The sequence below is a fragment of the Durotheca rogersii genome (assembly GCF_024521655.1).
Source record: "Durotheca rogersii strain YMJ 92031201 chromosome Unknown GGS23scaffold_8, whole genome shotgun sequence".
In the NCBI taxonomy this organism is placed as follows: Eukaryota; Fungi; Ascomycota; class Sordariomycetes; order Xylariales; family Xylariaceae; genus Durotheca; species Durotheca rogersii.
Window position 1 is genome coordinate 583,953 of NW_026251239.1, and position 21,236 is coordinate 605,188.

The following is a 21,236-nucleotide window of genomic DNA, read 5'->3' on the forward strand; positions in this document are numbered from 1 at the left end:
CTCCAACCTTATTTTTACTCCCTCAGATCGTGCCCGTGGCGGCGTGCATAGACATCGTCCCCACCGCACACCCGGCATCGCAACTATGGCCTCGGCATCCGCCTCGTCCGGGGGCAACCCTTTCTCAGCCCTATTTAACCCGGATAACGTCGTGGCCCGCCTCGCCGCCCTGCAACCAGCCGAAACCCGCGACGCGCCCATCGAGCTGAGCACGATGGACGCGCTGCTCGGGTCGACGGCGTATGAGTGCATCTCGTACGACCGCTCCGTCCCCCTGGACGCCGACGCGGACCTGGCCCCGGAAACCACCATCTCGGTAGACGGGGAGCCTGTCGCCGTACCGGCCGCCCTCGCGGCTGCCCTCCGCGCGTTCCGCCGGCGGGACCGCACACGCACGCTTTGGGCGGACCTGCTCGTGGGGGGTACGGCGGAAGAGCGCAGCGCCGCAGCGGTAACGACGCGGCACGTGCTGACAGGCGCGGAGCGCACGCTGTGCTGGCTCACGCCGGAACCGAGCCGGAAGAAAGAGGGGGTGGCCGGAGAGGCCCAGGCGAAGGAAGAAGAAGACCTGACGGCGCGCGCAGTCGAGATCATCCGCGAGATGGCGTTGCGGTTCCAGACGGCGAGCGCGCGGGTAGGACTCAGTGAGAATGTCGGGTTGTCGCACGCGACGTTAGGCCAGCTCCAGGGCATCCGCGACGACCTGCACGCGTGTCCGTACGACGACCTCGACTCGTTCAACTTCGGCCTGTGGAATCGCATCTACGCCATCTTCGGCGCCGGCTACTGGCGCTGCGTGCAGCCCGTGTCGGAAATCGTTCTCGCGCGCGCGCCCGTCATCGTCGTCGCCGGATCTTCCTCCGCCTCGCCGCCGGAAACGGGCGGAGGAGGAGGAGAAGTAGGCGGAGGCATCCGGTGGCGCGACTACATCGCCGCGTCGCGCGCCCTGCCCTTCTTCCAGGCGCGCCTCTTCGGCGGCGTGCCCCTGCTGCCGAGCGTCATGCACGGCTTCGAGACCGCGAACACCATTGAGATCGCCGAGCGCCGCCGCCGGCTCGGCGAGTCCGTCGAGCTCCTGCCCATGATCGGGACCGCGCGGGACTGCACCGGCGGCCTCGGGCCTATCACCAACGGCGCCAAGGGAAAAGGGATGCGCGCCAAGGTCGACCCCCGCGAGAGCGTCTTCTCCATGCTGCACATCGCGACGCCGTCGGCGCGCGTCAACTTCCACGCCGGCGGCCCGCAGCCCCTGCCCGCCATCGACTACAGCAAGACGGTGGAGGAGGTGTTCACGGACGCGGCGCGGTACTGCGCGCTCGAGCGCCAGGACCTCATGCTGTGGTTCGGCGAGCGGCCGCCCTGCGCGAAGCGGCTGCGCGGGCTGCCCTCGTGGGTCCCCGACTTCAGCGCCGTGTACCCGAAGACGGGCGTGATGGCGAGCCAGCAGACGGGCATGCGCGCGTGGTGGGACGCGATCCCGCGCGACGACCCGGCCGCCGCGAAGCTCATCGCCGTGTCCACGCGCGCCGGCCGCCCGGCGCTGCACCTGCAGGCGCGGCCGCTCGACCGCGTCGCCTACGTATCGCCGCTGATCCACGGCGGCAACTGCCGGCGGCTCGCGGTGGCCGAGCTGCGCGCGGTGTCGGCGCTGCCGCCGAGCGCGTTCGCCGCGTACCCGGGCGAGGCGCCGGCGCAGCGCACGGAGCGCTTCTGGCGCACGCTGATCCTGGACGTGGGGCGGGACCCGCAGTCGGCGGCGGCGGCGGCGGCGGCGCCCGGCGGGCCGGCGACGGCGTTTCACGACTCGCTGACGGCGCGCGCCGACGCGTCGCTCGCCGCCTACTTCGACAGCCTCGTAGCGGAGGAGAGCCTGACGGACGGCCTGGGCTGCGAGTCGGCCGCGGAGCTGCGCGAGCCGGCAGTGCAGGCGCGCATCGCCGCCAGCCCGGCCTTCTCGGAGCTCGCGCGGCGCGCCGGCCGCGGCGCCCCCTTCGCCGACCTGGTCGCGCGCCACGCCGCCGGCCGCCGCCTCTTCCGCACCGAGGGCGGCCGCTTCGGCATGACCGCGGTCGAGGACCCGGCGGCCGCGGACCCGAACCTGCGGGAGGCGCCGGCGGCGGAGGAGGAGGGGGAGGAGGAGGAGGGGGAGCAGCAGCAGCAGCAGGCGGAGGGCGCCGCGCCCGCGCGCCCGCCCAACTTCGGCCCCGCCCTCGCCGACCCCCTCGGCCGCGCCATGCTCGCGAGCTTCCAGGACTACCTCGCGCAGCGGGACCCGCGGCTGGCGCGGATCACGGCGCGCGCGCTGGCCGGCGAGCTGCCGGGCCAGGACGCGGCCGGCGCGGACCAGGGCGGCGCGCGGCCCGGCGACCTGGTCGTCGCGTGCGTCGGCGGGTTCGCGCCGTACATGATGCGGCCGCTCGCGGCGGCGGCGGCGGCGCCGGCAGATGACGACACGTACGAGTTCGTCGGCGAGTGCTACCTCCACGGCGCGATGGACGGCGAGGATTTCAAGGAGCGCGGGTTCTTCGGCGGCGGGCGCTTCCGCGTCGACACGTCGAGGCTTGTCGACATCACGGTGGTGTAGAGAGGCGGGGCGTTGGTTTGGGTTGGGGTGTGCGCTGCTCGGAGGGGCGGGTGAGGGCTGCGCGACGCTTACGAGCTGATCGTGTTGTGGGGGGAGTGGAGGAGATCGAGCAGAACGGGAGGACGCCGACACTGCTGGACTGCTAGTGTTGTACATACATAATCTCTACGATACCTCTCAACCCCAAACTGGCTTCATCGTAGGTAGTTCGCACGCCACCGGCGCGTCGCGGAGCAGTAGTAATCGATTACAATTAGTAGGACCATAGGACCAGCCGCGGCTGTCCGCCCGATTGCTACGTGCTCTCCCTTCCCGGGGAGGGGGGGGGGGAGACCTTGAGCGAATACAATCGCACATTTACGCATACACGACCATAACATACACCAATCGGCCCGGGTCCGGACCTGCGCAAACCGAGTTCTTCGAGGTTCCCAGCGGGAGCCTAGAAAACAACGAGTGTCCGTCGCCCACCGTCCCCCCCGTCTTCTTGACCATGTGCATATGTCTGTAGGTGTGTGCCGGCCGGTGATAAAAAGACGGCTGGGCCACCCTCCACTATTCTCAGTGGAGATTTTGCCCCGAACGCCAGTATAACTCCGTTAATCGTAAAAGCAATCCCCTGAACCGACCAACTCTCCGCGCGACAACCTCTTACCGCGCCAGCCTTTCTTTCTTTCCCTATTTATGATTATCCTCAAAGTAGAATTTGCCGAGCTTACCGCTGTCCTTGCACCGGCCGAGGACGGGGGCGCGGCCCTCGCCGCCGTCGAGGCGCTCTCGTACGATGCGCTCGGCTGCCTCTCGCATGGCCGGTCCGCCGACGCCTTCTCGAAGGGCGCTCGTACGTGGCTGGCCGGGTTGGATGGGCACGGGTCCGCGAGTCGTGGTGTCCACGAATACGTCGTCATCCGAGGCGCCGACGTGACCACCGCCGTCAGCGACAACGCCGTCGACATACTTAGCTTCTCGCCTCTCGGCGGCAGCGGATGCGCTGACGGGGGTCTCGCTACCAGCGATATCGCGCACCTCGCGGCTTCGCGTCGTCGCTTCTTGGCTCAGGCCGGAGCTGCTTCGCTCCAAGCCCCAGGCGCCGGTGCCGGGTAGAGGCCTACGGTGGTAGATGGGTCCGCTGACGGTGCTATTTGCGCCCTCGCCAAAGGCGACCAAGCTGGCAGTTCCGTCGTCGCTCATGCGATCCTCGTAGCCGCCGACAGAACGGCCCGAAATGTCCTCGTCCATCGGATCCAGAGGTCCAGACGTAGAGTCGACGTCCATCTGCCTATAATTCGCGTCGGTGCTCATGTCATCCTCCTCGTCAACCTCGGTCAGGTCAGTATCCATCTCGAACTGATCGCCCGCATCGGCAGTGGTCCGCGCGCCGAGGCTACCCGTCGCTGATGCCGTCCCTACCGTGCTGACTTTAGTAACTGCGGTGGGCTGTCCATTAGAGTCGAAGTAGGCTGGCGTGAGGGGCGCCGGCTGCTGGGAGGGGAAGCCAGCAGATGTGGGTGTGACCTGGGGCGAGTTGGGGTTCAGATGTTGGTTGGGGGCGCGGATGGTCGAGACACGCTCGAGGCCGGCGAGGCGACTGATGCGGTCGGCGCGCTCCGCTTCTAGGCTGTTCGTCGAGGAGTGGTGGTGGTGGCCGCGGGAGCCGAGGGCATGGTGGGCTTGGCCGCGGTGGCCATCCTTAATCGCCGTGGTAGAGACGGCGGAGAGCGAAGTGGTGGTGCTGGTGGGAGTGCCACTGTATATAGACGGGTACGGGCTGGTCAGCACAGCGACTCTGCAATCTATAGGGAGAAACCACAGGGGACGAAAGGGCAGGTTACGTACGGCACGTCGCTTGGGGTGTCTGGATTGGATGGTGGGGGTGGGACATTGATGAGCATCGGGGCAGTCTGTTGCTGAGACATATTCGGCGGGCCTGGCGAGTCGACTAGGACGGGATTGCTATCATAGGCGGACGGCTCGGAGGTGGCGGGACTCGGGTGGTGTCGTCGGCGCGTCCAAGCTAGAGCTCGTAGACGTGGCAGGTGGTAAACGGAAGATGGTTCGATGGCAGTGGTGGGTTGAGTGGTGCGAGCAGTGGGGAAAACAGGCCGGGAGAGAGAAGAGAGACCCTACTGCTGCCACGGCGCAAAAAGGCTCCTTTGCCTAGTGGCTTGCGATAGAGGACGATGGAGATTTCAGCTCGTCATGCCTCGAGGGAACTTTTATGGTAGATATAGGCGATGATGAGAGAGGATAGTCAGGATCTCGAGATGACTGGGGGCTGTTTGTCAGGAATGGGCAGCCGGCTGGATCTGTCTGGTATCTCCAAGCTAGGGAAGACGGCGGAGGGCGGATGGGATCGTGCGTAGACAAAGGTGAGGGTGAAGGAAAAGACTGGGTGTCCTATGTATGGAAGTGTGTGTTGTGTACGTGTGGTGTGGTGTGGTGTGGATGGATGGATATGGACGGATGGGTGGGTGGTGGTGTATGGGATTCGTTCTCTGGCAGAGCTTGCTGGTTTGGCTAGGGCGCGATAAGCATTGGTGTGGACGATCAGTCGGCATCCACACCCAAGTACATGCCATGTACCGCCCTACATCGATCGCCTGGCGTGCAAGTACCTACCCACCTCCTAAGGTGCTCAAGGTACACCTATCCTACTAATCGTACCGACACTTGTACCTATAGACGCTGGAGAGGATACCAGAGGGGTACCTTGGAAGCTACCTCAGGTGCCTAAGCACCTAGGTACATACATACCTAGGAGGTAGGCACCCATACGCTTCCTCTAATAGCTGAATTAGGTACCTCAAAGTACCTACATCAGCAAGCCTGGAGGGGGGACGTCAGTACCCGAGGGATAGGTGCATGAGCCAACCCACCTCAACACGAAATACCCAGCACCTACCCATCGACCCCCTATACCTACATCCATATATCGGGAGAGCAGCATTAGTCCTGCGTTGTCAACCTCCCGCAATCCGTCCGTTGCGCCTATCGTTCGACAGGCACCTTTTAAGCATGTTGGTCCAACTTACCACTCATCGCCTCTGCGTCATCCCCGGGCGCCTATACTGACGGCAGCATAATGCTGTGGTCATAGTAACCTAGCTTATGGCTCGAGCCTGGGCGACACTTTAGTCACAGGACAGGCCGCCACGATAGGAGTAGATCGCCTGTAGGCGTCTAGTCACCCTCGATACCGTGGGCGCCTGACCTGTGGTGCCGAATACAAGCACACAGTAAACAGGTGCCGCTTACCACGTTGTTTTGGGAGGTCAAGTCGTTAACTACCTGCCTACCTACTTACCCGATGCTCCTATCAGGGCACACATAGTCTCGATGTAACTTGACGGGCGTCGAACTTGGGAGATCGAGCAACGGAAAAGTCACTAGCCGATTCTGCTGCAGCGTATTCTTGAACTATTGGATCATGATCGCGTACGTCGGTTGGGCTGCCAAAAGCAACGCCGCGGGTCCGTGCCGGTGGTGAGGAAAAGCCAGCCAGCCACGGAGCCGAGCAGCGGCCCCGAAGGATGCGAAGAGAGGTAGGTAGGTAGGTAGGTAGCAACGAAAGGGTAACTGTCGGCATGACACTGGCACGGCATAGGCATGCGCCATACATCAATTACTACCCTACCTACCCTGAGCTGAGGCACGTAGTATGGACATACACGCGTTCTATACTTGGTATGCCTCAAGGTAGGCATGGTGGGGTGGCTGGCATGCCTAGATCCGTATAGACGCATACTGGACCGCGGTCATGCTACCTACCTAACCCGACCTGACCTGCGTAAAGCAGCCGTGGACCTATCTTAAACGGACTCTGTAGGTATGTGAACCTCATATCCCGTTGTCTGAGTCCACCTCTAAGCCGATGCGGGATGCATAGAGAATCTGCAGGTAGCAGTGCAGAGCACCTCCCTACTACTACCGAGGAACGAGAAGGGGTAGATGCGCCAATTAATCTTGCCTCTGCCCCCCGAATGGTGGGGATCAGCGCTAGAGACCTGCCAGAGCCCTGCCGGAGCCCTGCTCACATGGGTTGCCTCCTATCCCTATGGGCTTAGCCACCGGCGTGGTACCTAACACGTCTACGTTCTACCCGAGGCACCTTGCGTATCTATACCACGTCCCTCCCACATAGGCGAGCGGCAGAAACACCAGGGCCAGAGGGTGGGGAGGTTCGATATAGGGCTGCGATGAAGGAGTCGAATTTGATCGAGTCCCATTGGACGGATGCGCCGCCTTAGCTGCCGGGATGTGCATGCATCCATACAGGTATGTAAGGTGTGTACTCTATTTCGGACGGTATTTGTAGCCTGTTGTTAACCTACTTCATACTTGCACCGTCTTCTTCCCAGGCCAACTGACCTGCTGGTGCTAGGGAATACGTCCATCCAATCCGGCGCCGCGCTGCTTCCCTCTTGTCGATCCTGAATCGCTACGCAGCCCGTCGACGCCACAGCCATAGCACCCTGACCCATCGCCACCGCGAAATCGCACCCTGCCCAGGTGCGGTGCAGCCCTCCCCCGCTGCTCAGAATTCGCCGGGCGTGAAATCGACCACTTGGACTCTATCGAGTATGTCCCTAGTGCTCTCGATGAACTCGAGGTGCGCCGGGTCCGTTTCGAGGTAGTATTTCCTGTCTTCGTCGTTCTCGAGCTGGCTGATGAACACGTGTGTCATGCCATGCTATGCGGGGGTTAGCAGGCCGTCAGCGTCAAGCTACGCCGGCTCCCAGGGGAAGAAACGGCATCGCCATGGAGGTGTAGGTGTGGGAGCGGGGGGGGGGACGAGAGAGAAAGGGTCTGACCTGATGCCCCTCTGGACTGCTGTCCTTCCCTCCGCCGATGACCTTGACGTATGGCTTCTGGGACGTCGGGTGGATGCAGTGGTCGCCCAGGGCCAGCATCCGGGTGCAAGCCTCCAGCGTTTCCAGAGTCAGCAACAAGTCCGAGAGCGTATGCAGCCGTCGTTCGTAGGGACGGGTAAGACACGCAAGGCGTCGGGCTCACCCACCGCTTTGACCTCGTCCTGCGGCACCAGCACCTTGAACTTGAACAGCACGACGTGGTAGATGGCCATGGTGCGAGTACGTATTTTTATACCTAGTTTGTTGTCTTGGTCTTCTCTGGGGTATGGTGGAAGGGGAAGTGAGGCGTAGAGGAGTCGTGGGAAGGGAGCCGGCTTGATCGGAACGGTAGGTAATATGGTCGGCGAGTTGTGATCAGTTTATACCTATGAGGAGCGAGTAGTTGATTAGGACTCGGCCTGTCCTTAGAAATCACGCCGGCGTGTCCATCATATGTTCCGGTGATCAGTCGAGATCCTATCCTGCTTACCTTCCACACTGTATGAATGGCCAGCTAAACGAGCGGATGTAGATGCTTTCTTGAACAACGCGTTCAACGTTACCAGGTAACCTATCATCTTAAGCAGGTACCTATCTTAGCTAGGTAGGTTACTTTAGGAAACTAAGGTCAGCGCGGGTCCATTATGTAGCTAAAGCGCCTGCCTAAGTACCTACCCAGTAGCCACGTGAAACCCAAGGTCCCGTGACGGCTAGGTAACTTACCCCGCAGTGCGCCAGGTGGCAGCATCGCGTCAGCACACTACTTTGCCGGCTGCCACTCCTAGCGCTCTCCGTTGGCCACCGCGTCTCCTCCCTTGCCACCTTCGACTCCAAAAGGAATCAACGCCCAACCCCGAGAGCCAGGCGGCTTGGCCATTTGGATCCGCTAGTCAGCCGCTCGCCACCCCCGATCAGAATCATGCGGAGCGTTGATGTCGACGAGGATGACGAGTTGGGTGCGTTGGAGGACAAGACCGAGCCCCTAACTCTCCGCTCCAGGCGCACCGAGAGGGCCCGAAAGAGACAAGCTAGAAAGGCCGGTAAGACCGGTCATCAGCCGTACCACTACTTGATGAGCCTGCCGTACGAGCTTGTCATAGAGATCTTGTCCTTCCTCCGTCCGAGTGACATATTCAATCTCCAACGCGTCAACAGATCATTCCACCTATTCATCACCGATAGCGAGGGTAGCATCGCCAGGGCCATCTCCAGCTGGCGCTATGTCTGCCTAGGGAGGTGTTTTCGGTCACCTGTTCTCATAGAGCAGATGGACCCGGCTATTCGTGTCTTCGTTCAGAGCCCACATCGACAGGACCAGCTAAACATATACCGGAGGTTCCCTCTGCATGTTCAACCCCCGGACCCCGGAGAATTATGCACCTGCCTGACTTGCTTGCAGCGGTGGCTGTCTCTCTGTTTGGTCGTCGACTTCGCCCACTGGCAACGCAATCTGGATATAGGTGAACCCATCCCCATGATCCCCCCCGGGCGGCTCCCCGAATGGAACCGAGCTCTCGTTACCTCGAACGCGGCTATCGTACGCAAGGCTTTGCGTAGCCCGCTCTGGCACGCTCGGCTGCTCGAGACTCACTTGGACTCGACGACGAGGTCGATACGCCGCCATACAGAGAATAAAGGAAACAAGAGGCAGCGTTTCTTCATGTCGAAAGAAGATCTAGAGTCTGGCTCGGATCGGTTCCTGGCCGGGCCTGGCCCCCCAAGCCTCGATATTCCCTACCACAGGGACAACTACTACATGCTGGAGGCTTACCTCCCAGAGAGAGCTTGGAATGCAACGTCGAAGAGTTGGACGTACGTACCCGCCGAGCAGCACGACAAGGACGTCGAATACATCAAGTCGGTGGAAAGATGTAGGGCTAGTAACCTCGGAACCGAGGGACACGCCACATGAGAATTCAACCACGCGGATAATTTGATCCATCTCCCTCCTAGCAGCGCATTTTCTAGAGCCATTCTCGGCCGCGGGCCTGCGAATATTTGCGTGCCAGCGTATACTCAGAACATTCCTCCATTAACCGTCCTGGGCTCTTGCTAAAACGTCTACCATGTATCTTGTCTCGAAACGATTTCGGCGGGACCCGTGGAGAAGGGGACACAGTCTTAAATTCAGTATTCGGCCAATTTTCTTTATGAGACGTCCTTGTAGTGGCTTCCTTTTCACCGAGAGGGGATTTCCCATACCCGAAGTGGTCCATTCTCGCTTTGACTGGCGGGGATGGTGAGGTATGATACGTGATATCTCCCTCGGGTATTCGGGGAAGCACCGAGCTCGCGTCATCTCTAGGGTGTGCTTTGCTGATCCCGGTAGTTCCTAGCTTAACAGAAACCTCCATGGTGTCTTCGGTGGTAGTGGACCCGGATTCATTGCCTGAAGGGACCGTAATACTGCTCTTGTGAGAAGAGACCTCCTGGATGCTGCGAGGATCGCGTTCATCCTCTGGCCTTCCCACGACACGCCATCTCCGGGAGCTATTAATCCGCGGCTTCAGTGCGGCAAAGCTTACCGCCGTGTTGCTCTTGATGCCTCTCAAAGAACCCATGGAAAGATTGCCAATTATTTCGATGTAAATTCCGCAGTTTGGCCAACCTAGCGGTCGAGTAACATGGCAATAAAGTATGCGATTGACCCTCAATGTCGCGGAAAATTTGCAAGATTATCGGCCGTTTTATAACCAAGAATACGTATGCCATCACAATCACGAGTCTTGTTCTATTCGTGCGGATAATTAAATGAATCACGGATCTACATCGAACAATACTTGGCTCTCCATCGGTGATACGAGTGATTCAGCGACTCTAAGCCGTTTTATAGCGCACGTACAGACGAAAACCCGCACGTATTCCCGTCACGATGGCTCGTTAACCCGCTAATACTCAACGATGACACTTAGCCTCGTCCCGTTCATCGCGACATTATAGCCCTAAAGCGAATAGAGCACAAGGGAAGGAGATAGAAAAGGGCGATGATCTGGATCAACCTTTTAGTTTCGTGTCTACCACGGGTATCGCGGTCGCTACATTTATATAATACCTAGAAGATGTATGATAGACTATAGCTACTCCTGTAGCCGAGACTCTAACACCATCCCTTATATCGTCGAAGTAGCATCCGATTTAGGAGCTACGCTCTCGAGGTTTATCCCGGAGTTCAATCTGGGTTCCTCAGGTATATCCTAGCTGTGCTAACACCCCAGCTGTTCCAGTTGTTATCCCACCTCCTCTGTCCGTACGACTTCGTCGAGTATTCCGACAAGGGTCCGTCGGATAACTTATCGCAACCTTGGATGATGCTGGTCTCATTCTAGCTCAAGCTGCAGCAAAGGCACCAATGAGGGTTGGGGAAATTTCTCATGGCCTAGATGGTCAATCCTGATGGCGACACATCGCGACATTCAACCTCCAATTGTCATCATCGAACATCGGAGAGGCGATGTGCAACATGATCCTTGCAGCTTACAGTTACGCCTTCGAATCTTGTCAACTTCGGCTTCTGAGAGGGGTTTCTCGTGGATTATCACCAGCTTATCGCCAGCTTGTTCAATAGTTGAAATGGCCTAACCCCTGAGCTTAGATTGCCGTGCTCGATATTTTCTTGTAGCCACGGCAGACATTCAAGACCCTAAATGTACGCTCTAAGTCATATTACCGCTTTCCGGGCAGCACAATCCTGAGGTGGAATTGGCGAGCTATCTCCGGTGTCCCGAGGCATTGGTAGGGTCCCCGTAGCCGCATCTAGGATAATACCGCCATTTCATAGGCCATGGTGGAACGCCGTCCCATAGAAAAGCCGGTATCTACAGGTTACAGAAAAGACTATCCCCATGTCGTCCCACCCGTCGGATCCTTCGTTATCATAACTGAGATGGAAGAAACCTATAGAGTTTAATTCCGGGCCCGTCAGTGAGCAATATATGAGCTATTACCGCAACGCCACTGCTCTCGCTTATTCGGCTTGGAGAGGGGAGTTCAGGTGCTCAGGCCTGTCATGGAATCCATACCGTAGTATGCGAAATGGGACATTGGCCTAAGCCGGAAATCCGCATACACTGGCCACCAGGTCCTTCTGATGGGTATGTATGTTGGTAATCATCGTAACCGATGATGCCATACGGCTAGGGTTGCAATGTTACACTCTCCCGCCGGACCAGATAGGGCGCACCTGTATAAAGCATGGCGTTCGGTATCTTGGGTTTTCAGCTTGCCACAGGAAGATAGGTCCGATCATATTTCGGTATCCAAACAAGCACGCCATTAAAAAGCATGGCAACCGTCCTCGTCCAAGACGCCGTCGGCGACAAGAAACCGGCAAGCGCCTCCACGACCTCACTCGATAGCATCCCGCCGTTGGGAGTGCTGAAGGAAGAGAAGCGCTTCTGGTTCCAGCGGACCAAGGGGTTTGATCCCAACGCAATCGCGACCCTGGTAATCCTCCAAACTCCGAATGCCTTGAGGGGTTCAAGTCCATATTGATGACGAATGTTGTGTGTGCGAACAGCCCAGCGTCTTTGACGATCCCCTGGCCGCGGAGAAATATCAACCCCGCGAGGACTGGTAAGTAATTGGGCGTCACACACGAGTCTAGCCCCGCGCCCCCACGTGGTTGAGGGAGAAGATACGCAAAGGCCTGGCGTCTGACCAACGTGTGGATGATAGGGAGAACTCGCATCGCTTCGATCCGAGGGCTCGGTGGACGTGGGCGGAGGAATATGCGGTGGTGCGCAAGTGCGACTGGAGGATCATGATATGGGCCTGCATCATGTTCATGGCCCTCGAGTTGGACCGCGCCAATATATCGCAGGCCCTGACGGACAACTTCCTCGACGACCTTCACTTGACCACGAACGGTACGTGCAGCAGCTATTCGTCACCACCCTCCCCCCCCCCCCCCCCCCCCCTTCCCCCTCCATGCCTCTTGATATCTGGCTACCCTGGCTGCTCCGTTGTCCTCGAGTCGAGCGACAATTCGGAATCCTGACACAGTATACTAAGGGCAAACGCGCAGACTACAACCTCGGAAACACGGTCTTCAAGCTGTCGTTCTTATGTGCGGAGCTGCCCTCGCAGCTCGTGTCCAAGTGGATGGGCCCGGACCGCTGGATCCCCATGCAGATGGTCCTCTGGAGCGTCGTCGCCGCAGCCCAGTTTTGGCTCAGCGGGAGGTCCTCGTTCCTAGTTACGCGGGCGCTGCTAGCGATCTTGCAGGGAGGCTTCATCCCCGATGTGAGTGGAGAGCGATCGCGCAACTCCGTCAACCGGCTGCGCGCCTGCTCGAAATATGCGGCGGAGAACATGGGGACAATACTGACTGATCTGCCCCGGCCCCTCTAGGTCATCCTCTACTTGTCGTATTTCTACAAGCACCACGAGCTAACCCTCCGTCTGGCCTTCTTCTGGACCATGATGAGCGTTGCCGACATCCTATCCGCGCTTCTAGCGGCCGGGCTCCTACAGATGCGCGGCGTACTCGGTTACTCGGGCTGGCGCTGGCTGTTCCTCCTTGAGGTACGTCGCCTTATCCGATGTCCGATCCTACATCGTGCTTCTCCCCACTCGTCCGGGCTAACTCGCGTGGCGCAGGCTCTGGTTACCGCCGTAGTCGGGATATTCTCCTTTCTCCTGATGCCGCCGGGCCCGTGCCAGACCGCTAGCTGGTTCCGGGGGAAGAAGGGCTGGTTCACGGAGCGCGAGGAGACCATCATCGTCAACCGTGTGCTGCGCGAGGACCCAAGCAAGAGCGAGATGCACAACCGCCAGCCGATCACGCCCCGTCTGCTGTGGAAGTGCCTCCAAGACTACGACCTCTGGCCGCTGTACATCCTCGGCCTATCCTTCCAGATTCCGATGACACCCGAAGGGCAGTACCTAACCCTATCGCTACGGCAGATGAACTTCAGCACGTTCACGTCGAACCTGCTCACGATCCCGTATACCGTGATTCACAGTAAGCACAAACACCTAGACTCGTAGATGTTTACATATGGGCCCGTTCCCGTCAACTGCTCGCCTGCTGAGATTCTCTGCCTAGTCATCACGATGCTCGCGCTTAGCTACGCCGCCGAGATTTTCGGAGAGCTCACTCTGATGTCGATGGTCGGGCAGATCTGGGCCCTGCCCTTCTTGATTTACCTCAACGTCGTCGACATGACCACCACCAGCCGGTGGGTGATATGGACCGTTACCACTCTGCTGCTAGGCTATCCCAACCGTAAGCCGGTTCCATAGTTCTTCTTCCTCTGCCTTCCCCGTTTTATTTCCCACGCCGTATAAGCAGGGGCAACATAGGGAATAGAGAGAGCGAGCAGTGGAGATTTGAGAAACTCGAGATCCCGAGTACTAACTGCCCACCTCGCACCGCTGCAGCGCATCCAATCCAGGTGGCTTGGAACTCGCGGAACTCGAACACGGTGCGGTCCCGGACGGTGTCGGCGGCGTGCTACAACATGTTCTGCCAGGCGGGGGGGATCGTGGCGTCGAACATCTACCGCGCCGACGACGCGCCGCGCTACCGCCGCGGCAACCGCCAGCTGCTCGGCATCCTCGGCATGAATATCGTCCTCTACGGCCTCACTAAGGCCTACTACGTCCTGCGCAACCGCTACCGCGACCGCCGCTGGCGAGCCCTGACCCCGGCCCAGCGCCTCGCGTACCTCGATACAACCACCGACGAGGGCAACAAGCGCCTCGACTTCAGGTTTGAGCACTGAGGCGGAGACGGGAGGGGTGGAAGGGGGAGGGTAGAGATAGAGGGCGTCGCGGGTAGGTATACCTGTGTCGAGGTATATACTACCCATGCGTATATCTGGGCCAACGCAGACCTGCTTTCACAGGTATACAGCGGGACTAGCAGTAGACCGTTTCATTTCCCTAGGCTACGTAGAGTTGGAGGTGGTCGGTTGTGAGCCTATCTCTTCCTCCTCTATTAGGATGCCATGATTTGAGACGTAATACTGTCCATGGCTGGCAAGTGTTCCCTGTTCTGGCACGATATCCGGCTAATTTCAGTCCCTACCCTACCCGCTCAGCCTGAACGTCAGAACCCCGTAAGACGCGTCTATGTGGCATAGGGAATGCCAGTATGGTTCTCGCCGCTCAATCTAAATGTCTATCGTTTATCTTTACCGGTGGTATCCCCACCCTACGCAAGCCGTCGGCTCTCTAAAATACCAGCCCGAGATCGAGTAGGTACCTAACTTCCCCTCGTGGTTTCTCAAAACTTGAGGGCCCCCGTCGCCCTCGCGACGTCGAGGATGTCGTCGATCAGCGGCTGGACGTCGGACGTCTTGAGGGGGATGCGGTGGTCGCCGTCCCACTCGATGAGGCGCGCCGTGGTCGGGTCGCAGTAGTCCTCGAACAGCTCGCGGTGCAGGGCGTGGCCGGGGTCGCGGAGGCCGTGAACGTGGATGGTGGGCAGGCGCAGGACGTGGCTGCCGCTCGCGAGCTCCATGAGGTCGGGGCCGCCGGGCTCGCCGGCGGCGGGGGGCACGGTGATCTGGGAGGGGCGGCTGAGCAGGGCGGAGCGGCAGACGTCGAGGTCGAGGGAGACGATGGGGGCGCGGCCGGCGATGACGACGGCGAAGCGCCAGTCGGAGCCGGCGCGCGCGGGGCCGAGCTGGGCGGCGCGGGCCTGCTGGCGGAAGAGCAGGCTGGCGGCGAGCTTGGCGCCCTGGCTGAAGCCGAGCAGGCCGAGCCAGGGGCCGCGGGCGCCGGCGCGGTCGTCGGCGTCCATGGCGGCGCGCAGGGCGCGGTCGATGTCGGCGATGGCGGCTGCGTCGTCGACCTCCGGGTGCTCGGGCAGCCAGCGCAGCCAGCGCTTGAAGGGGCCGTAGTCGGCGTAGACCGAGAGCACGTCCGGGCCGGCCGTCGACGCGTACGGCGCCTCGGCGTAGACGAGCCGGAAGTACGGCTCGAGCGCGCGCGACAGCACGCGGCACTGCATCTGGAAGATGCGCGCGTTGGTGCCGCCGCCGTGCAGGCACAGCATGCGCGGCAGGTGCAGCGTCGAGGACGGGCTGGGGGTCGTCATCGCGAGGCGTAGCAGCAGGAGCGGGAGCACGACCAATTCACGCCTATCCCAGGGTGCGGTCCCGGCGGCGTCGCCTGACAATAGGTAGAACTAGTACCCGAGCAGCGAAGCAGCTAAGCAGGGAGGTAGGTAGTCGGGTTAGGTTGGAGAGGGTTGACGTGTGACGGCCCAACGATTGAAAGCGTGTGGCGTCGGACGGCGAACCAGGGTCAGGCCTCAGTTTTGGATCCGCGGGACAGACGGCAGCGGGCAAGGGAATACGGACGAGTCAGCACGTAAGACGACAGACGTGCGAACACAGCCTATACTGTATGTAGACCCTGCGTGTTAGAGTGACAGCTATGGTAGAGGACAGGAAGGGGATCGACTGACTGGGGCGACGGGGTTTGTCTCGCAATGCACCGGCGCTGGAGGGAATCACGGTAGGTAACGTGTGTTTGTTTTGCTATCGACAGCTGAGGGAGGACAGCGGATTGCTGCTTATCTGCTGTCCCTAGAGAAGAAACACGGTGGTAGGGGAGGGAGGGGGAGACAGGGGAAACTCGTGAATATCTGGGCACGTAGTAAGCAGAGAAAGGGGTTTAGGACGGGAGCAAGTAGAGGAAGAGGAAGAAAAAGAGAGAGGACAGATGGCGGTAGGTACGTAAGTATGTAGGTAAGCGTAAGCAGAAGAGGGCAGAAGGCGAGCGAAAGGAAGGGGGAGAAGGGCGGGAGACGGAGACCAGTCCGGACCTTTATCAATTGCCCGCGAAGAAATATCCAAGACGTGGTCCTCGCCAATCTATGACGGTGTTCAATTATCGTCGAGCTGCCTGCAGCCGGAATCCCTCGTCGCCAATATTGAGGCAACGCGCACTCCACACAACTCGGCGTTGGCCCAACTTGGACGCTGGACTTCGGCCCGAAGGATCAGCAGGGAAGTAGGTTACGTGCTTTCGCTCTCCCTCCAAGCCCTAATGCGGGAGAGGAGAGAAAGGTAGAATGAAGAGAGGGAAGGAAAACGACGGGAGAGAGTCTGTCCCCAACTTGTACCATGTAAGACGGGAATCGGGATGCATTGGGTAGGATAAGAAGAGGTGGGTATGTCGCGGAATCATATACCTGCCCGTAAGCTGGCCTGGTCCTGGTCCCCTGGTCTTTACCCCGCGCCTTTTTATTTCGCACTGCGTGTGTTTATTTGTTTCTGTTTTCTGTTTTCTGTTCACTGTTTGCTCTCCGGTTGTCGACGTGAAGGGCGGGATATCGCCGAATTTGTCCCAGATATAACACATCGATATCGGTCTTCGCGCTTCTAACACGGACATGGCATTATTGTTGGGTATGCATGTCTTGAGCGGCGCGATCCCGAAATGCATGTGCGGCGTGTCTGGCCTGCAGACTGCGAGGGTCGACGAGGAAAATCTGAGGGATGGAAGAGGGGTTCCCACTTCCCTACTGGAACTCTCTCGGTCTCTTATATGCCCATCTTTCAGGATAGAGCGATCCCTTTCTAATACGGGTTCATTATCGCCAGTTTGGTCTAAGCCTAGCGACTGGTTATGCCCGTAGGCAGGCCCAACTCTCTCGGCTGTATGAGCTGAAGATGATGATCAGACATCATAGAGTTTCCCCCCTCCTCCATCGCCTCTTCCTCATATTTTGGGATCACGTTGATCTGGGGAAGTGAAGCCTCTAGCCAGCCAGTTCGTCCCGCCCATCTCTTCGCTGCTCCCGCAGGGCTCCTCTACTTCGTCCCCTCGCTTATCGTATCCATGCACGCATCGGTAAACCCGCCCAAATCTCATCCAAGACACAAGCACCGCAGGTTCAAATTACCGTCATGGGTCGGCAATTACCTGCAGAAATACTTACCAACATATTTTCCTGCTCCGAGATCTCGAGCGAGGACCTCAAGTCGCTCAGGCTCGTGCAACGCCACTGGACCAAGTCCGCCACGAATCTGCTCTTCCGCCGAATTTGCGTATCCCGACTAAAGAAAGACGACGGCGCATTCTTCCAAATCGCATCGCGGCCTCACCTAGCACAAGAGGTTCAAATAGTTGTGTGGTATGAACTCGAGAACAATACGCCGTTCTTCCCCAGCCCCAATGACAAGACAGATATCCCGTCAAGACGCGACCCCGGGGAATCCACCGAAGATGAACACTTTTATCAGCATCTCCAGCAGCAAGCCCCGAGTCTCTTCCGGTTCGCTTGTCACAGCCCATACCTACGGCCTGGCCAGCACTTGATAACGTCGACGAAGGAAATTATGAGGCGTAGAGGGTTCATGACAGCGTTCTAGAAGGCGTTGGATGCTATGCCTAACGTGCACACCTTTGCCATCCAGCCGATGCACCCGAGCCGACCGCTCGCTAAGAATTCCACAGGCTACCCGATGACAGCACAGCTTCTGCAGCATTATGTTCCCCGACCTGATGGTGCCCCTGAGGCGTTCGGTTCGACGGTCCCTGCTCTTTTATATTTCGGGGCATCGCATCTGCGGGGGCCGCGCCCTCACCAGCGTAACCCCTTCACTTGCTTCTACTATGCCGATGTAACCGAGCTCACAAGCTTACCACACGTCGGGATCCAACGGCTTTGCGACGTTTTCAATACGTTGACGCACCTAGACCTCTGCATCAGCACGGTCCCTAACTCTTCGAGTGTCGACGGTCTACGGGACTTCATCATGGCATCTAAGGGTCTTACCCACCTTCGATTGTGCTTTGAACAAACACATCCACAGGCCGAGGCCTTGGTGGGTGGAAGAGGATATCTATGTACTCGCCTTTTTGGCAGCTCAGGGCTATATCTTCCCCGCTTGCGCTTCCTACACGTCGTAGACATGACGCTGGAGCGGTTCACGTTCCTCGGCCTCATCGCAAGGCACGCGAGCTCTCTGGAGTCACTCAAAGTGGTTGGCAACTTGAGGCCTAACGTTCTCAGCAATCTAGCCACTATCTACTCGTCGGCGGGGACTAAATTGAACGAGCTCTCCATCATCCCGCATTATCCGGAGTACAGCGTATTCGTCCGGGAATCAGAGGCTCTCGATTGGATCAACCACAAAATCTTACGCGAGCAGACCGTAAGCTGTTTAGGTAAATCCGCACCTTTGTATATTGATTACGACGAGCCAGTATACAGCATCGAGGACTGGAAGACGATGGCAATCATCGAAGGCCGAAACCAGATCGGCGGCCGCAGGAACCGAGGCCACGGGGACGAGTAGGATATTGCCACGGCCGGGAACCTAAGCGAGAACTACTTGGACGATCCGGCTACTATCGGCGTTCACCACGGGGCCGGCGGGGACGACGAGGAGCTGGAAGAAGATTTCAGAGAAGCAGGCACATCGTACTTAACGGACGCGGAGGTGGAGAGGAACATGCGCGAGCACGCTTCCCACCTCAAACGCCTACGCGACGCGCCGTGGTGGCTATGGGAACCTGGCAGCTTCGAGGCCGGCAAGACTCCGGGTTTTTATGCCGTCGATGCCTCTACTGGCTGCAGAGCGGGAGGGCGACCGACTGAAGTATGGCGATTCCAGCATCGCAACGGGGAGGTCGCCTTTGGGGACGAGCCTTTCGAGTTCTGGGAGGACTGGGAAGGAAGCCAGGCCGGAGACCATGCCGAGCCAACGTCTTTATGATGGAGAGATCTGCTTCCTGGGCCTCGGGAGGTGTTAAAATAGCCCTAATTATCCTTATTCAGAGATTCAAATGCTCCCCAATAGGCTCTTGATTGCCTGTTGTTATGGCAAAACTCGAGTTCAGGGGCAAGATTAATAACATCTGGAGGCGTACAACTACTCCAGTGATAGGTGTAATGGGGGTGCATACAGGCTTGGCGTCCTCCTATCCAAACCGCATGGAAGAACAAGGGTGATGGAAATATTCATTTTTCACCTGGGCACATCGCCTTATGTTTCGATTAAACTGTCCAGGATGTGGCCTCGGGCTGGATCATGCCGTAAAGGGTTTATGCCTAAGAGGAACAATGAAAACAGGTGACTATTAAGTTTTTGGTACAAACCTCATGAAGAACGGCCGGTTGAAAAGGACTAGAAAACAACAAGAACCACACACCTATACACAGCTCTGTCCTCGGGTCTCCCCCTCTGGAGAGTATAATGGGGTCTTCAGGTTACCACCACCCTACTAGACAACAATGGACTTTGTTCACGGCATTCACAAATACATATACATGAACAAAGAAAAATAGAACAGGATGTAAGTGATACGCAAAGGCCCAGAGTAGCATTCAACTAAAGGCTAAGAAGGCTAATAATAGATGGATATAGGCCTCTCCCGGCCCCCTCAATACTGCCCGCACTCAATCCGCTTACGGGCCTCTTGATGACCCCCCGGAATACCTGTTGACGACCCCCTCCAGGGCCCCCTCGACGGCCCCCACAGATATTAAGAGGAGGGGGGCGGGGGGTTGGAAGGGGGAATGTTGGTTGCTATAGGATGCCATGCTTATGACAAGTACCTAGCGTTTAGGAGGATCTAGAGGCAGCCAGGCGCACCGCCTCACAGCCCTCACACTCCATGATCCTTACGCCCATATATGTCACAGTGAGGTTCGGGCAGCAGGGCTGGCAGGCGTAGGGGCTGTCGCACGGGTCATAGCTGCGGATATACAAAAAGACCCTGCCGCAGGTAGGGCAGGCTAGGTCGGTTCTGGTGGCGTGGCACATCTTGACTAGTGGTCTCTTGTCTATGACTTGCTGCTGGGAGTGCGGTCAGGGACTTGGTTGTTGTTTACCAGGCTGATGTCGTGGTATCTTGGTGATGGCGGTTGGTATGCTTATGGCGAAAGACGAGTTCAGTGTCTGATGGTAGCGGTGTCTGGTGGTCAGTTTGCTAATGAGCGGCGTGTTGATGAGGGGAGTTCCAGAGAAGTTCGTAAGAGGACTCGATTTATAACTAGATTTCTGTTCACATATTGGTGAATAGTAGGAGAGCGACGGCTTAGACAAGTTGACAGTGGCGTTTTTTCTGCATTGTTCAATTCACTGTGGCTATTGTCGTGTTGTATTGCTTCTATCAGCCCTCATTGGGTCCTGCCTGTTGTTGGTTATATTCACAACACGGCATCTACGTTACATGTTACAGCAAGAAACAATTCTTTTGGCACAGATAGAACATGCGTCACTTGAGTAGTGAATATGTAAGAATGTTAGGTATGTCATTGATTTTTATTCCTAACATGGCTTGGTTACTTCCGCATTGTGGACAATCTATTGTAATACATGTGGCATTGTTAGGAAAAAAAACTCAAGGTATTATCACATTGAACAACCTATATTAAAATATACATTCTAGCCGTCCATTAACCGCTGATAAAAGGATCAATCTTAAGAGAGGTATACGAAACGGTATGAATATAAACACAAGCATCACAGAGCTACGGAAACATTCACAAGAACATAAGGACATGTACCAATCCGTGGAATCATGTCTAATGGGTAATAGCCATTTAGTTAATTTTAAAGAGTAGACTAAGATCTGTCTTTAATGAATTGACTATCCGGGCCTAGAATGTCAAGAAATATTAACTACCTAAACATTAATTGCTTAAGGTAACTCGCAGTCACTCAACGTATATAGCTGTGCCCTCCATGGTTACGCAATATCATAGCTTTGCAATGGTGGGTAAGCGAATCAGAACAGTAACATAGTACTTGTCTCCAACTATTTTCTCAAGAAAACTTTTAGACTCATGTAGTAGATATATCCGGTTTATTCCTAGAGACAAAACTAGATTCAAT

The 21,236-nt window shown here is 57.8% G+C and overlaps 7 protein-coding genes across 7 annotated transcripts; 4 read left to right on the plus strand and 3 right to left on the minus strand.

The window, feature by feature from the left end:
• Positions 1 to 85: 85 nt before the first annotated feature.
• On the plus strand, positions 86 to 2,838 carry GGS23DRAFT_620545 (uncharacterized protein; the record flags this gene model as incomplete). Its single annotated transcript, XM_051521110.1, has 1 exon — positions 86 to 2,838. One exon carries the CDS (start codon positions 86 to 88, stop codon positions 2,582 to 2,584), a length of 2,499 nt encoding a protein of 832 aa, XP_051372433.1. The 3' UTR covers positions 2,585 to 2,838.
• GGS23DRAFT_565077 (uncharacterized protein) lies at positions 2,837 to 5,219 on the minus strand (the record flags this gene model as incomplete). The annotated part of the gene is made up of 2 exons (XM_051516190.1): positions 4,421 to 5,219; positions 2,837 to 4,331 (listed from the first exon to the last, which is right to left on the minus strand). Coding segments are annotated over exons 1-2 (1,145 nt in total), but the record flags the coding sequence as incomplete, so codon positions are not given.
• A 1,197-nt stretch (positions 5,220 to 6,416) lies between these two features.
• GGS23DRAFT_565081 (dabb-domain-containing protein) lies at positions 6,417 to 8,057 on the minus strand. The gene is made up of 3 exons (XM_051516191.1): positions 7,602 to 8,057; positions 7,396 to 7,506; positions 6,417 to 7,274 (listed from the first exon to the last, which is right to left on the minus strand). Exons 1-3 carry the CDS (start codon positions 7,665 to 7,667, stop codon positions 7,119 to 7,121), a joined length of 333 nt encoding a protein of 110 aa, XP_051372435.1. The 5' UTR covers positions 7,668 to 8,057; the 3' UTR covers positions 6,417 to 7,118.
• Positions 8,058 to 8,353: 296 nt separating this feature from the next.
• Positions 8,354 to 10,326, plus strand: GGS23DRAFT_604741 (uncharacterized protein; the record flags this gene model as incomplete). Its single annotated transcript, XM_051519644.1, has 2 exons — positions 8,354 to 9,295; positions 10,279 to 10,326. The coding sequence occupies 2 exons, from the start codon at positions 8,354 to 8,356 to the stop codon at positions 10,324 to 10,326; spliced, it is 990 nt and encodes a 329-aa protein (XP_051372436.1).
• A 1,389-nt stretch (positions 10,327 to 11,715) lies between these two features.
• On the plus strand, positions 11,716 to 14,408 carry GGS23DRAFT_620549 (MFS general substrate transporter; the record flags this gene model as incomplete). The annotated part of the gene is made up of 8 exons (XM_051521111.1): positions 11,716 to 11,877; positions 11,951 to 12,006; positions 12,109 to 12,299; positions 12,458 to 12,675; positions 12,784 to 12,957; positions 13,033 to 13,396; positions 13,481 to 13,660; positions 13,816 to 14,408. 8 exons carry the CDS (start codon positions 11,716 to 11,718, stop codon positions 14,157 to 14,159), a joined length of 1,689 nt encoding a protein of 562 aa, XP_051372437.1. The 3' UTR covers positions 14,160 to 14,408.
• Positions 14,409 to 14,662: 254 nt separating this feature from the next.
• On the minus strand, positions 14,663 to 15,478 carry GGS23DRAFT_604743 (serine hydrolase FSH; the record flags this gene model as incomplete). Its single annotated transcript, XM_051519645.1, has 1 exon — positions 14,663 to 15,478. The coding sequence occupies one exon, from the start codon at positions 15,476 to 15,478 to the stop codon at positions 14,663 to 14,665; it is 816 nt and encodes a 271-aa protein (XP_051372438.1).
• Positions 15,479 to 17,445: 1,967 nt separating this feature from the next.
• On the plus strand, positions 17,446 to 18,845 carry GGS23DRAFT_511757 (uncharacterized protein). Its single transcript, XM_051514560.1, has one exon. The coding sequence runs from the start codon at positions 17,778 to 17,780 to the stop codon at positions 18,690 to 18,692; it is 915 nt and encodes a 304-aa protein (XP_051372439.1). The 5' UTR covers positions 17,446 to 17,777; the 3' UTR covers positions 18,693 to 18,845.
• Positions 18,846 to 21,236: the final 2,391 nt, after the last annotated feature.